Source organism: Lissotriton helveticus, chromosome 1_1 (assembly GCF_964261635.1).
Source record: "Lissotriton helveticus chromosome 1_1, aLisHel1.1, whole genome shotgun sequence".
NCBI lineage: Eukaryota > Metazoa > Chordata > Amphibia > Caudata > Salamandridae > Lissotriton > Lissotriton helveticus.
The window spans coordinates 135203001-135219987 of NC_136057.1; the positions used below are offsets into that span (position 1 = coordinate 135203001).

General features: G+C 43.5%; 1 protein-coding gene across 1 annotated transcript in view; it reads right to left on the reverse strand.

The window, feature by feature from the left end:
• LOC144770799 (aldehyde dehydrogenase family 3 member B1-like) overlaps positions 1 to 16987 on the reverse strand; it is a 223638-nt gene that overhangs the window by 113400 nt on the left and 93251 nt on the right. The window contains exon 4 of the mRNA XM_078655597.1: positions 10725 to 10835. Coding sequence (XP_078511723.1) covers positions 10725 to 10835 — 111 coding nt within the window. The remainder of the gene's footprint in view (positions 1 to 10724; positions 10836 to 16987) is intronic.

The window sequence follows — 16987 nt, forward strand, 5'->3', positions numbered from 1 at the left end:
TCGGTAGCCTTGTTCACAGGTGAGCTGTATATACAAAAGGCATTTGGTAGTAGAAAAGTTAGGATTCCTAACTTTACTACTTCTAAATGCCTTTTGTGAATACCAAAAGTCGTAACATTAGGATTTTGTCTCAGTTTAGTTGTAGTAAAGTTAGGAATCCTAACTTTACTACTAATAAATGCCTTCTGTGAATACCCAAAGGAGTAAGTTCAGGATTTTGTCTCAGATTACTTTTGTGAATCGGGCCCTCGGTCATTACTTTAACCTTTTTTTCCAGTAAATGTATAGTTTAATTTCATCATATTGAGCCAACTCAGGGGAGAGAGAGGATCAATTTTTGAGGAAGTACAGTATGGTGAACAGGAACACAGTCCTTGAATTTAGCCTAGGAAGAGGACGATAGAAATGAGATGGTAGGAAACAAAAGATATTTCAGTTTCAGTTTTAACTATAGTTTACTTTGTCTAATAGTCAGTTAACGTGTACAATAAAATAAATATAATACAATTAGCTGATATGAAAATTACCATAACTAAAAGACTGACAGCACCTTTTTACAGCCATTAAATAATGTCCAAGGTCAATCGTTACATTGAACAAATATATATTTAGCAATAAATTCATGATATTTTTAAAATAGCAGTTCTAAAATGCTATGCTGCATGTCCAAAAATAGCAAAAATAGTTAATAGCACAAATGCATTTTTCTTCTTTTCTTTGGATCCTGTCTACCAGCGATAGAGACGAGAACAATGGATTCATTCCTACAGGGAGTTTGAAAATCTTTTCTCTTAAGGGATAGTTCAGCATAGTATACATATGAGGGTTGAGTCATCATTCCCTAAAGGGACGATAGTTAATAAGATTGAAGGTTTTTATGTACTCCTTGTCATTTCTAATTGAAACCTGCATTGCAGATTGCCTTAGCACCTTTTGTGACTAGGAGGATCCCATGATTAATGTGACCAATCGTATGTATTTGCTTTTCTCTTTTTCTCAAATGTGTGCTCCCTGACAATCTGCCTATTTAGCATCTCTCCAGCATAGTTTGCACATTTTTGGGAAGTCATCACAAGATATTTGTTAGAAGAATCCTATCATGCGAACCCCACAAATTCTTCCCAAGAGGTCAGTTTTAATTTGAGCAAAACAACCTGGACCAGGTGGATGATGCTTTTTCCATCATCCACCTGCACAGGAAATGACATTACTGATTTTAAGCAAAAACTGTCTTTAAAAGAAGAAGCCAAGCAAGAAGTCTCATTTGTATCCTCCATATTCATAATACCGCTGGATTTCACATCCTCCATCTGCACTGGAGGTGACATCACTGGATTTTCTATCATCCATCTACACTGAAAGTGACATCACCTCCTCCCCCCGGGACCTAAATATCAAAGCTCAGCAGAATGTTAAGGGAGAGGAGTTGGCCTAATGGCTAGGGCGGTCGACCTAGAATCTGGGGAACCGGGGTCGAGTCTCGGCAATGACGCTGAACATCCTGTGATTCTGGGCAAATCACTTAATCTCCCCGTGCCTAACAAAAAATTAATGTGTCCTCATGTAATACAACTGGTGATATGTAAAGCGCTCTGATACCCGATACCGGGTCAAGTTTGCGCTATTTAAAACTCTGTAAAAATAAAAATTCAGCTGATGAGTACAGTGGGCACGGCACAGACACGCTAAAAGTGTATCAAGGGAAAGCCAAACTGTGCCCAGCACTAGGAACCTTGGTCCTTCCCCCTCCTGACACTACCCGGCTGAAATTTGCCCTAATACTTTCATGGTGTGTCTATTTGAATTTGCAGTTTTTGGAACTGGACAAGATTTTGTACAATTTTAAAACAGCTACCAAATGTCTACATGTTATCTTCAGTTATTGCTGGCTTCTTAGCCAACACTGAAATGCATTTAACGATTTTTGACACCATAATGGCAGTCTTTAAATCAAAACTAAAAACTCTAAAGTGCAACATATTGTTGTCTGAAAATTTAGGAGAGCCTGATTGTGCATGTCATATTAACTTATTGTTGACTGCATAATTCATCAATCTTTTCAATTATCATATTAAAAGATATAAACCCATAGTTGATAATATTGAAATTGCTTCTTTAAACGGTTATACAAGGCAATGGCCCCAGGAAGGCCCCAAAACATTTTTAGAATGGTTAATTAACACACAGTGTGAAGCATTTGGGATTTGCTTAGATGACACAACTGGGAAAAAGAAGTTATTGATGCATTCATGACAATATTGAAAGGAATCAAGGAAGGGTTAACTGCCTATCGGAAACGTCCAGTTTCTGAGAGAAGGGGGTGGTTTGATTCAACATGCACTAACGCTCATAAGAGATTAAAAGCCGCCCCACATAAATCACCTAAAAATAAACAAGAAGTTTAGGCTTGTAGACAGGTCTACAAACTAGCCTTGAAGCGGCGAAAGGAAGGTCAGAGAGACAAAGCATGGGAGACCCTGCATGAAGTAAGCCTCAGTAAGAAAACACGCCTTCTGGCGTGCAGTTCTCTCCCCTTTTTAGGTCTCACCTGAGCCAGCTAGGTCTTGTGCATCTTCCACAAAAGAACTGAAATAAGTATTCTTGAAAGGTCTACATTCAATTTCCAAAAGACACATGGTCTTCTCAAAGGAGAATAACTTCCTTTAGACCATCAAATGAACCTTAAGCACTCGGGTTGATAAAAAACATATGCAAGAGAGACACCTTCACTGCACTTGCAAATACAAGTGAGCGCCTCCTAATGGATGAAACTTGTAAGGCAGAATTATCACGTTAAACGCAGTGTGGAAGTATTCCCTTGCACTTATAACACATATAAAATTATGGGGGACCCTAGGGCTAATTTAATGACCAGCTCTGAGTACATGCCCAATCAAATACTCATCACAAAAAGGGTATCAGAGGGTCAGAATTCATACAGGTGATTATTGGGGACAATAGTAGTGAGTTATTACCACTAGCCATATAACAAGTGTTTTTTTCATTAAAAACACTTGTTATATGGCTAGTGGTAATAACTCACTACTATTGTCCCCAATAATCACCTGTATGAATTCTGACCCTCTGATACCCTTTTTGTGATGAGAAGTATTCCCTTGGCCACAACATTATTGCTGCATATTGTTTGGAGATTCATTGCGCCCAGAGCCACATCCAAGCCATGCCTCTCCCGTGAGAAAAATTATCACATATAACCAAAACAATAATGAGGGACGATAAATATCAAAATACATGTGAAATGCTTCAACTGCAGAATGTTGTCTTTATGATTTAAAGATCACCAAGGGAAGCGTTTGTCTTTTCCTTAGCTTTGAATTTATCAGGGCCCAATAACTATTAGTGAAGGTGATGTTATGCTGTAATTCTAATGAGATTATCCATAACTATCATAACATCCTATTCTGATGTCAAGGTTAGTGATGATGGTTTGTTTAAAGTATATCCAGAAGTGATGAGTAAGGAGGAAAACTAATGAACTCTTGACAACAATAAGTGGCAAACTGATTGAAACCTCCCGCTACAGCTATGCTCCTCTAAGGACTTTTGTACTCTGATAATTTGCAGCTAAAATCACTACTTTCTAGTGCTGTCTATGTGGTTACGGAGGTATATAAGCTGAGTAGTCTGTAAGCTAAAGCAGATCCTTTGGCGAGTGCTCAGCAATCCCTGCTGCAACAGAGCTCATTAACGAATACTAAAGATCCCACAAGAAAAAATCCTTCTTTATTTGAAGATCATTGAACATCGGCCTCGCCAGTCGCTTTTCTGCACTGCTGGGAAGTGCGCACCTCAACAACGGAACTGGTTTCCTGAAAGTCAGCATCTCTAGGGATCAGCTGTGAGACCCTAACACAAGGTGAGTGAACCCTGCTTCATCCCAAAGAGCTATTGAGAGGTCAGTCATTGGGTAAGGGTGGCAAGCCCAATAAAGGAGAAAGAGAGGCACAGCTAAAGGGAACAAAGGGGATGTCCCAGAGGAAGCTGGTTCTTTCTCTTCTCAGGAGATTGGGTCCACCACAGTAAGAAATGTGAAGTTCACAGGGTTTGTTAGAATCTTTGGAGTGGCTAAAGATAACTTTCAATAATAGGTCAGGCATTTAGTAAATGTAATCGGTTAGACCAAAGTCAGCGTATGCCACCCGAAGGGTCTCCGGCCCATGAAATAATGACAAAAGTTTCTATATCTACAGATTTATTTTTGAATCAGTGGCATGAGTATAATAGGGATAATATTTATTTGCAATTTCCCTTGGAAGGAAATTTTGATTCAGCAGAATTATAGTATTTGAGACATTGTATAATAAAAAGAGATAGGAAAAAGAAGATTAGATTAGCCTAGTTTGATTGTTTGAATAAATGAATGAGAGATGTATGCCTGGCAATTAAAGTGCACAAAACAGTTGGAAGGAATAAGACATAATAGAATGAAACATGAGATACAGGAATTTAAACAGGCTATGAGCTTGCAGAAGAGTAAGGAATACTAGCGTGAGGATGCCTTAGCAGTGAGTAAAGCTTTCGTGGCACGGCCGTCAGCTCCACAAATAAAAGGGTAAGTGGGTGAAGTTATTGAAAGGATTTTAGAAAAGAAACCAACTCCCTATACACCAAGTACAGTAAGTGTTCAAAGGACAGCTGGAAGTAACATAACAGAGAAGAGAGTTTATCTCTTTTTTGTTCAAAATTGCAATCAGATTATCAAAGAGCTATTGAAATATTTGAAAGTGGCAATTTAACTGAAATAGACCATATTGCAGATAGGAAACTGATGAATAAAATTGTTTATGACTGCAGTCTACAACTGTGGGAATCATCTCAACAATTGAGGTCTATGGCACAGGACCATATCTCACTGAAACAACTTTCTGAGGATGATGGCTGGCCCGCTGAGGTAGAAACACTGAGGGCCAGATGTACGACCCACAAATTTGCGACTCGCAATTTAAGTCGCATTTGCAACTCGCAATTTTCGACTAGCAAATTAGGATGTATATCAGTGTCTCAGTCACTGTTAGCGATTCCTAATGGGGTCACAAATTGCATGCCTCATGAATATTAATGAGACTGCCGCAATTTGCGACCCATTAGGAATGTCTAGCACTCACAGGGATGGTGGCCTGCTGGGGTCAGCAGACCACCATGTCTGGGACTTCTTTTTAAATAAAGCAGTCTCTTTTTTTTAATGCAGCCCGTTTCAGTTTACTTTCACTAAAGATTTTCTTAATTTAAGAGAGGATCCTGAAATGTGGGATACAAGTGAAGACCAAGTTTTGAAACTGGATGTCACCTGAAAAGATTTAGATATTATGCCCCTCATTTATGGGGATTTGGCGTAGGGCAGCGCAGAAAGTCATCTTGCTGCACTGCCCTACGCCAAAGTGAAAGGGCAGGATTGCACCATATTTATCCAATACAGTGCATTCCTGTCCTCTACCCCTGCGCTGGCACTGTTTTGGCAGTCTAATGTCAACAAGGCACCCTTGTTATGTTATGTTATGCTATGTTATATTTACTTTTGTATAGCGCACAGCTACTCAAAAAGAGTGTCCCGGCGCTTTGAGTAAGGAGGACTACAGTACAATAACATAACACAGTTAAAAAAGAAGGAGACAACAATAAAAAGGGCAAACCAAATATATGCAGCCTACTGGGTGAACAACCAGGTTTTAAGACCTTTTCTAAAAGCAAGTAGGCTGGTGGCTCCCCGAAGTGTGAGCGGCAGAGAGTTCCACAACTGTGGCGCCAGTAGTCCAAAGGAGCGACCTCCCAGGCGAGCTCTCTTCACTCGCGGGACCACCGCCAAGAACAGAAATTCCGATCTCAAAGAACGAGCAGGGTGGTAAAATGCAAGTCTCTTTTGGAGGTACTTTGCTCCAACCGCATGGAGGGCCTTGTAGGCCAAGGTCAAAGCCTTGAAGGCGATCCGCTTGCGGATTGGAAGCCAGTGCAAAGTCTGCAGCAAGCCTGCTGCACTGGCACGTCTATTCAAGCCAAAGATAGCTCTCGCAGCAGCATTTTGCACCACTTGGAGCCGCTGTAGCAAATACTCTGGCAGGTCCAAGTAGAGCGCGTTCGAATAATCTAGCCTAGAGCCGATCAGGGCCTGCACAGTCAGCTTCCTGTGCTCCTCAGACAAAAGAGGAAGAAACCTCCTCAGCATCCTAAGGAGGCCAAAGCACATCCCTGACACCCCGAGGATCTGGGATTTCAACGTAAGCCCCTTATCCATCTTGACCCCCAAGTTCTTCGCAATCTGGGATGAACAAGACGGGGGGAACATATTGATGGGCCACCAAGCCTGCCAGTCTGGCTCCATGTCGCACCCAAAGAAGAGTACCTCGGACTTATCGGAATTGCACTTGAGGCTGTTCAGTTGGAACCATTGAAAAACAGCCCCAAGGCAATCCCGAATACTCTCCCCATCAAAGTCTCCTCCTCTTTTACACGAGAAGAGGAGCTGGGTGTCGTCTGCATAGGATACGATCTGGGCCCCGAACGACTCCGCCAACGCCGCCAAAGGGGTCATAAAGATGTTAAAAAGGGTCGGGCTCAAAATAGAGCCCTGAGGGACCCCGACTCCCAAAGGCGGCATCACGGCGGAATCTGGCGAGGCCCAGACCGTTTGCCGGCGGCCAGCTAGAAAGGAGGAAAACCAGCTGAGCACCGTCCCCCGTAGTCCTATCTCATAGAGTCTTGCGAGAAGGCCATCATGGGGGACGGTGTCAAAAGCCGCCGACAAATCCAGCAACACCAGCATGGCTTTGCCTCCCGAGTCCAGAACCCCTTTAATGGTCTCTGATACCTCAAGGAGCGCGGTCTCAGTGCTGAGATTTGGACGGAAGCCAGACTGAGTGGCATGCAGGATCTCATTTGTCTCCAGAAAATTGGAAAGCACCGTCTGAACGTGCTTTTCCACAATTTTCGTGAGAGCCGGCAGCAGAGAAATAGGCCTGTAGTTGACTGGGGCCTTCGGGTCCAGGCCAGGCTTCTTAAGCAGCGGGATGACCATTGCCTGCTTCCAGGCCTGCGGAACCACCCCCCGGCTCAGCGAGAGATTCAATAGCGGGTTCGCCAGGGGATTAATCACCTCCGCAATTTTCGCCAGAAACTTAGCGGGGCACGGGTCAAGCGGCGAGCCCGATTTGAGATTGCCCACGAGTGCTAAAGAGGCAGGGGCAGAAATAGGTGGAAACACGCCCAATGTCAAACCTGGCGAGGCCAGAGGGGACCGGTTAGCCTCAGGGTTAACCAGCCCCACGGGTACACCCGATGGGAAGGAATCCTGTATCAGTTGGATCTTGCTAGTAAAAAAGTTAGCAAGATCCGAAGCCCAGGAATCAGCTGGCCTCTCATCAGAGGAATTGGACCGTGGGGATGTAAATTCTCTCACAATGGAGAAAATCTCCTTACAGGAGTTAGAGGCGGCCGTATCCTCCCTGCCAAATAGGCTTTTTTTCCCAGGCGGATGTCCCGGTGATAGGCCTTGACCGCCGTCTTATAAGTCAGCTTGGCCACTGTGTCATATTGTGCCCGCCAGGCTCTTTCGGCCACCTTACACTGCTGTCGCGTAGCCGAAAGTGCTGCGGTGAACCACGGAGCGGAGACCCGTTTCGGTGTCAAGCAGGGGGTCAGTTCCGGGGCAAGATCGTTCAGCCTGACTACAAGCCACGCATGCAAGGACTCCAGATCCTTCTCTAGGTCACCAGAGAGGGGGCAGGGGTGATCCAGGGCAGCCTGGGCCAGCATCGCAGGGGTGACTCGATGGTAAGCCCTATGGACCCGACCCTGCTGCTGTGACAGAGCAACAGCCGCTTTAACTGTGCCTTTGATTGAAAATTTAGCAAGCAGATGGTCTGACCATAGTACCAGGACGATCTCTATCACCTCAAGAGGGGATGACGAGAAAACCTGGTCAAGCGTATGCCCCTTATCATGCGTAGGCCCCTGCAGATAAGGGATCAGTCCCAGCGGGACCATAGCCTCTGAGAGTTTAGTAGCGGCAGGGTCCGACGGATCATCCATCCGGAAGTTGAAATCCCCAGCCACAATGCAATGTTCCGCTTTCAGGGCCAGTCCCAGCAGAACGGATTCAAGATCTTTAAAGAACGTACCCGATGGACCAGGCGGTCTATAGACCAGTAATCCCTTGACTGATTGGTGCGGTGCCAAAGTGATAGAGAAAGCAAGGGTCTCAGAGCCGCGGATGTCGTCCACTGGCAAAATAGCACAGGGCGTGCCTTTCTTCACCACCAGTGCCACTCCACCACCCCTTCCCTTAGTTCTATCCTTCCTGAAGTTGTTATAATCAGGCGGGATTGCCATGGCGACATCTGGATTAGAGAATTCACCCCACCACGTCTCGGTGAGCATAAGACAAAGTGGCTTTAACGTATCAAGGAGCTCAAAAATGTCCTGAGCATGTCTACATGCCGATCTCGTGTTTAATAACATGCAGAGATATCCAACGCTGGCGATGTTATTATTAGGAGACGATGACAAAGCGCGGGAGGGGCACCAGCCACAGGCAGGGCAGGTGGACTTACCTCGGTGGCGACCAGGGAAGACAGTGCAACAGCCACTGGCTGGAGTAAAGAGAGCGCGAAGCTCCCCAGAAGTATATCGCCGCACAGGTGACCCTGTATGGCACATGCCTGGTAGCAGAGCTCAGCCCGCCGCCCCGACCGCCTCCGGGACGCTGACGGGCGCAGACCGGCAGGACTCTGGCTTGACTCCGGCGCGAGTCAGGTGCCACCGCTGCGCGTCTCCGCTGCGCGAAGGAAAGTGAGCTTTAAATGCAGCCTCACCTGGTCTCCCAAACGGAGCACTAGAGCGCTGGATCCGGTGGAGCGCTGGAAGAACAGCAGCCCCAATATGGCGGCCAGGCGCCACGAGTGAGCGACCTTGCACCATGTCCTGCCTGGAGTTCCAAAGTATCATGTTTCATGAGAGGGAGAGATGGGATTGCAAGAGAGCACTGGTCAAGTAAGGAGTCCTGATAGAAACAAAGGGCGGTGCATGGAATTCACAGATTTCTCCGCTGTGCAAATGAAGTAAGGACCCCTTAAAACCTGACGAATGTCGTTTGGTTCAAGACGTCTGTGAGATTCAAAAGATAGTTCAACCCAGATTTCCTGTGGTGCCAAACCCCACTACCATTCTTACCACCATACCCCCATCAAACACTTATTCTTCAGTCACATACCTGAAAAATGTGCTCTTCTCCATTCCCCTACATCCCTATAGCCAATATTTATTTTCTTTCGTTTTTCAAGGTCGTTCTTTTTCATGGACACAAAGGGCCCGATTCACAGAATGAACTTAAGGCTCAATCCTAAACTTACTACTATTTTGGTATTCACAGAATGCACTTACTATTTTTGGCATTCACAGAATGAACTTACTACTTTTGGGATTCACAAGACAAACTTAAGACAAAATCCTAACTTCTGTGAATACCAAAAGTAGTAAGTTCATTCTGCGAATGCCAAAAGTAGTAAGTGCATTCTGTGAATACCAAAATAGTAGTAAGTTTAGGATTGAATCTAAGTTCATTCTGTGAATCGGGCCCAAAGTCTCCAAGGGTATACAGAACCTCCACACATATATTCACAGATATTAAAGGCTTGATCATCATAATTTGGAGCCTGGGTGGCAGTGAACCAATATGTAGACGACCTCCTTATAACAGCTGATACAGAAGAAGAATTAGCATGGGCCACTATAACCTTGCTTACAATTTTGGCACCTCGCGGTCACAAAGCATCCCCAAAGAAATTACAGTTCTGTGGACAGCAGGTGTCCTGTTTAGGCCACCTGAGTTCTAAAGGGGAGAGGAGAATATCACCTGAAGGTATTTGTGCAATAATGCAACAACCTGTCCCCACCACACAACATGGAGTGTGTTCATTCCAAGGAAGGGCAGAGTACTGCGGACATTGGATGGGCGGGAAGCACCATGTGCCAAAAGGAGCTGTAAGAATAACATCTGTGTGAAAAGTTCAGGAAAATGTATCCCACTGCAATACAAAATATATAAATAAATTCTAGGTAATGCCTAAAAAATGTTAAATATCGCAAAATGCTACTTAAAAAACGTTTCTCTAATGCAGCAGGATAAAAACAAAAACCTCTACTATTCAGGGATTTTTTCTCCACTGTAAAAAAAAAATGAACTAAGAGTTAATTAGCAATGCACTTAATTATAGGACTCAACAGCAAGCTGTTGCCTCAAAATGAAGGTATCAATTGCCTTTTTAGTGAGCTTTACTCCAATCTGACACTATTTTCTTTGTTTTAATTTTTAAAGTAAGAAATAAAAGAATCTAGCTAACTTTGTCTTTAAAAAAGCAAATGTTTAATTTTACTGGCATTACTAAAATATTCTCAATGGAATTTTGTTTAGAATTAATTTGGAAATAGATACTCTTCTTTAAAATAATTGTACTGGGACATGCACCTAAGCGGAGATACTCCAATGTTATTGATATGAACCAATATCTTTTGATGGATAAAGAGTATAGCTGAGGAGAGGTTTGTGTTTCATGCTCCTATTTCGTGTGCCCCATTTCTGCACTGTCAGTAATGCCAGGATTGACCACTTCACACACTCCCTGCTGTCACCTGCTAGCTTAGACGTAAAGACACCTTCAGAGAGTCATTTCAAACTTTGCTGTTTCAAAACCAGCTGTGCATCAAAGACTTACCAAGTTTTTCTCCACAGGTTCATCTTTCATCCAGGTCTTCAGGTTGTTGATGGCGAATTTGATTTCATTGTTTAATAAAGTGATCTCCCCCGCTACCGCCTCGAATTTCGGCTACGAGGAGACAACGCATTAAAAGAGGGGAAGAAATTAGACAGAATTAGTGGCTGTGGGATCAGAGGATGGGGCAAAAATGAGACAACTGAAAGAGAAGCAGGAATATGGGTGAAGTTAAGAGGTGAAGCAGTGCAGCCAAATGATGAGGAGACAAGAAAAAAGGCGAGGGGGTTATTGTAAGTGAAGAAGTTATAGATTAAAAGATTTATTCTGTAAATTGACAGTTTGGAGTAAGGGAGGCACGGATGTGCAGCAAGACAAGTAAGGAAGTCAAGGGATAAGCTATGGAGCAATACCAATGAAAAAGAAAGAAAGAGTGTGAGTGGAGGGTTGTAGAGAATGGGAGTGAGGACAGTGGGAAGAAGGGGAAAGAACTAGATATAGCAAAGGAAGAAAATTGAAAGCGTGAGATGCAGTGTAGGTGAAGTGTAAATAAGGAAAACGGGGCGCAGAGCAAAAAATGAAATCAATTGTTTGTAGAGCACAATCAGCTGCTCCCAATGGGAGCTTGCAGGCGCTAAGCCAGGCAGGTAATTGTCATTCCTCTAAAGCCCTCTGAAAAGAAGCTTTTTCTGAAGGCAGGTTCCAGTTTTGTCCCCCACAGTTGCTTGGGCAGAGCATTCCAAAGCCTAGGGACCCTTGCAAAGAAGGATCTTCTGCCTAATCTGACTTTGCGGACCCTAAAAATGCATAGAAATGCTGATTAGCAGATCTAAGTGCCCTAGATGGAGTGTAAACTTTAACTCTCTCCTAGAGATCGGACCTTCTTTATGAAGAGCATTAAATGTAAACACTATGAGCCAAATTTAGATCTTGGCGGACGGGTTACTCCATCACAACTGCATTGGATAGTCTGTCTGCTGAAATATAAATCCATTAGAATATAATGGAGTTAATATTTTGGCGGATGGGATATCCATCTCCCTTGGTCTAAATCAGGCCCTAAAGCTTTATATTTAACTGGGAGCCAGTGCAGCAAGCTCAGGCCATTCTGAATTGATTGCCTTTTAGGGATGTTTAGGATAAGAGGTACAGCTTCATTTTGCAGCAATTCCAGTCTTTCAAGCAGTTCATCCGATGCCCCCAAATACAGCACATCAGCATAGTGCAATCTGACCGGAACGGGGGTGTGAGTAATATATTTGCATGTGTCTACTGGCAAGTATTTGATGGTCTTTTTGACAGCATTCAGCAGGGAAAAACAGGTGAATGAAGCTAAGAACACCCCATGGACTCTCTTCGACAGGAATGATTTTAGCCAACTCTAGGCAAAATCTACAATTCCTGCCTCTTTTAATCTATTAAGAAGGATCTCATAGAACACGGTATCAAACGCAGCTGGTAGGTCAAACAGGATTATCCCTGTATTATTTTTCTCTAGTTGAGATTGAGTTTGATAAGTTCAGTGACTTCCAGCAGTGCAAGTTCTGTGCCGAATTCATCACACAAGTCTGATTTAGCGAGATGGAGAATTCTCTTATCTTCAACAAATTTGGTAAGCTGACCTTTAACCCATTTTTATAATGTTTTCTTCAAGCGCTGGTAGTAGTTAGATGGGTCAATAGTTGCTCAGGCAGCATAGATCTGCATTTGTGTTTTTAAGTAGAGGCAGTAGTAAAGCCAGTAGTAAAGCATCATGGGAGAACGGTGGAAAGCAAAGGCTGAGCAGAAGAGGACAATAAGGAGAGGCAGAGATCTGACACAAAGATGGAGAAGAAGAGGAAGGGAGATAAGAGGCAGGAAAGATACATGAATAAAAGTTAGCACGAGTCACAGTGAGTGACAATATATAATAGAGGGAGAGTGTAGAGATGAAGAGAAGGAGGGGGAGGAAGGATGAATACAGACAAAGCAAGGGGGAGAAATTAGCTGATTATGTGTAACTGAATAAGAGAATGAATGCAAAGCAAGATTGGATTTTAAAAAGGTGAGATGGGAGGGAGATTTACAAGTGAAAGGGCAGACAAGGAGGGAGAAAGTGATGGGGTGGAGGAAGACATGTGTAAAAAGAGTGGCAGAAAAAAGACAATAAAGGCAGAAACAAGGAAGAAACACAAACAATGAAGCTGGGCAGCAGGAGGGTGCAGCAAGTTGTAGAAAAACACCACATGAGAGAAGAGACTTCTAATTCATCGCAAGATAACAGAAGGAAAATGTTTATTGTCTGATGCTACCACATTTGATCATATCAATTTCCAGTTACATGATACATGGTACTTGTTACCAATGTTTTTATATTTGAGAGAAGATCCTGCACTAAAATATTCCCAAAGCATATCTCACTGGTGTCTCATCCTTGACCTACCCAGAAGGAACCACATTACATCCCACCTCAAGAAACTACCCATCCTGAAGTGATGCCAGTTCAAGATGCTGACCCAAGCCTACTAGGCCCTGCACAATGTAGGACCATCTTTCAACAACAAACGCATAACCTTCCACCCACCAACATGACATCTACAATCTGCCTCCCTCTTCCTCGAAGACACCCCCCCAAGATCCACTGAACCACAGCAGGTAACACTCCTCCTCAAACCTGGCGGTCAAAGCTTGGAATGACTTTCCACTTGCATCTCAGACCGCCCCATCACTCCAGAAATTCAAGAAAGGATTCAAGATCTGACGGTACAAAAGACCAAATCACCACGCAGCAGTTAGCAACTACAGTTCAAGCTCTATCCACCCGGTGCCCTCCTGCACTCACTAGAGTTAGAGAACACCATTTTCGATGATATTCCACTGCCGTCTATCCCTAAATTCATATCCCTGAAATTAGATCTGCCTCTTACCATAGAAGAGTTAGACTCTGCTATAAGGGAATTGCAGTCTGTGAGAATGGAAGGCCCTGATGGCTACAATATTGAGCATTATAAGCAATTCTGAGACATCCGAACCCCTTATTTGCGAAATGTTTACACTGCTGAGATACCGCAGGGATCTTTTTCACTGGAACTGGCCTTCTCGGGGATCAATATTCATCCTACCGCCCCATCTCACTCGTCAATGCTGACATTAAGATTTATGCCATAGCCATGGCGACCCGCATGACCCATGCTCTTCCCTATCACGTTCACCTGGAGCAATGCGGGTTCCTGCCGGGTCGGAGCACTCGCCACTGCATTCATAGAGTACAGGCAGCTCTTTCTCAGATGCGGACTTAGCACTCTGGACCTACTTCTCATAGACTTCTCTAAGGCCTTCGACATGGTCTCCTGGGATTTTCTGGATGCAGGCCTCCATCTGGCAGGTCTGGGAGCTGCATTTGGCCGGATGGTCTGTCTTTTTTACAGCGATCCAACTGCCCATGTTCGAGTGAACGATGTTTTAACTGCACCCTTTCCTATCCAGCGGGGTACACGTCAGGGTTGCCCGCTCGCTCCCTTATTGTTTGCCCTTGAGATAGAGCCTCTAGCATGTTTCATATGTTGCGACGCCCGGGAGAGGGAGTGGAGGTGGAGAGATGGATTTGAGGACCGCATAGCGTTATATGCGGACGACATTCACCTGTTCCTTGCAGATCCTTGGACCTCCGGACCCCGGTGCCTGGAGATCCTATATCCTTGGTATGTATAGCGATGTGTTGGGCCTCAATATTAATGCAGGCTATCTAACTTTGTAGAAGTAAGGTTAGATGCTGGGGAGCGGTACTGGTGTTCGGATGTCCCTACCTGGAGAAATTCCTTTTAAATACCTGGGGATTCATGTGTCGCACCTCCCGGACTTGGCGTGGATTATCTACTTCCAGGGCCTTGCTCAGGCTCTTGATCTGAACTTTTTATTTTTTTTATTTTGCGAGTTTTACATATAGCAAATCTGATCCAAAGGTACCGGAGCGCTTTATATGAGCACCATGTTTGTTACAGACGGACACCTTCATTTTGTTACTCATGGGGAAACTAAGTGCTTTGCCTAGAATCACAGGATGTTGAGCATATCTGCAGACACTTGAACCCAGTTCCCCAGATTCGAGGTTGGCCGCTTTCGCCATTAGGCCACATTGTCTCCCCACTTACACCGCTGGGCTAACCTACCCCTTAATCCTTTGGGGGGCATCACGTTGTTCAAGATGGTGTCTACCCCACTAACTGTACATCCAAGGAAACTAAACCTACCTCATTCCTCACAGGTAGTTCCACTCAGTTACTTATAAACTCACAGCCTTTGTGTGGGCAGGTGGGCATCATAGGGTGATGTTGGAAAGCAGGATCTGCTTCCATGGTCGCCTCCCACTTTATGCTGGTGTCATTATATTTTACTGACTAGTCTCACTGGGATCCTCCTAATCAGGATCCCAGTCTATGTGATTTCTCCCCAACATTGGATTGGTGAGTACTTAGGTGCACCCCAGATTGGCAACTGGTGTACCATTATAAGTCCCTAGTATATGATACTGTGGTACCCTGGGCATAGGTACACCAGGGGTCACCCAAGGGCTTAAACATGCATTATGCCACCCATGAGAGACCACTCAAATTGTGACCACAGGCCTGCCATTGCAGACTGTGTAAGCTGGTGCAAACACCACTTACGAAAGATATAAGTTTTCGTATATCTACGGTCACTGCACAGAAAACCTATAAGTCACCCTTAAGGCAGGACTTTCATGCAGTGTTTGATTCTAAGTGTGAGGGTGCCCCTGCATGAGCGGGACACCCCTACAACCTTCAGAGTCCGTTCTCCCGGGTTGTAATTGAATTAGCCATTACGATATGTAAAGTGGCCATGCGTTATTATGCGATGACCATCTCTAAACTGGATGTAACAAACCCTGTCATGTTTGGTATCAAACATGTTGGAATCATACCCTCATGCCGTAAATGGTGAGGGAGGTATGATTCAATGCACTGTAAAGCTCCTCCGGGAGGCCCTCTGTGCTCCCTGTACCAGTCTTCCAGAACCGGACAGCAAGCAGGGCTGCTGCCGACCAGAGACATGTTTCTGCCGTCCTGCGGCTGAGCCAAGCTCGATCAGGGGAGGGTAGAAGAAATAGATATCCTGTCACAGGGAGTTGTGACCACCTCCCATACAGGATTTAGTCTATTGGGGCAGGGTGAGGGGCGCTTGCCAGCGCCACTGAGACAGCTTGAGGGGCACACTTGGTGCCCTCCTTGCATATTCCGGTTCAAACCAGTTAAGGGAGCTGTTGGCTCCTGCTCTGGCATGAAACTGGACATAGAACATGGGCGTATCTCCGCACAGTCCAGCCCCTCCTCTGGGAGGGACACCTGAATTGTCTAAACCCTTTCCTTAGGGGCTTATCTGTGGGTGGGTCCATATATTTGTCATGGGACAAGAATCAGATCCCATACGGTGCAGAGTAGGAATATCGACGGAGAAATATCGTCTGAAATAAATATCTCCGCAGAAATATCGAGTGGAAGAAATATCGACAACAAAAATATAGTTTGACCAGAATATCGACTGATAGGTAAGTAATATCAATAACAATAATATAGTTGTAATAAATATCGTTTACAAAAATATAGTTTACAAAAATATCGATTTATTAATAATGTTATGTATTTTAGTGTTTTTGAAGAGAATTGTTTGTCATTTTATTATATGTTTTGGAATTGTATTAGTTATTAATGTATTTTATGTTGAATTTTGTGTTATTAGTTCCATAGCGGGTTATGGGTTTATAGGGGAATAGGGTGGGAAGTAATTTAATTATATAAAATTAATTGATTAATTAATGCGTTAATTTATTAATAATTGTTTAATAATTAGTTAATTAATTTCAATTAGTCAATTAATAATTAATTATGTTAATTGTTTAATTAATTTTAGGTGTGTGTTGTGGAGTTTATATGTGTGAATGGTGTGAAGGGTGGTAAGTAATTAATTTTGTATTGATTAATTATTAAATACTTTTCAAAATAATTACCATTAATTAATTATTAATTATTAATTGTAAATGTGTAATTAATTATAGGTTTGTGTTGTGGTGTTTATAAGTGTATATGGTGTGAAAGCTGGTAATTAATTATTAATTAATTAATTTGAAAAAAGTATTAATTTTCATTAATTAATTAGTAAATATTGAATGTAATCGTGTAATTAATTTTAGGTGTGTGTGGTGGATATTATAGTGTTAAATAATGTGTAATTAAATATTTTTTATTATCTTTGTTAATAATAATATAATT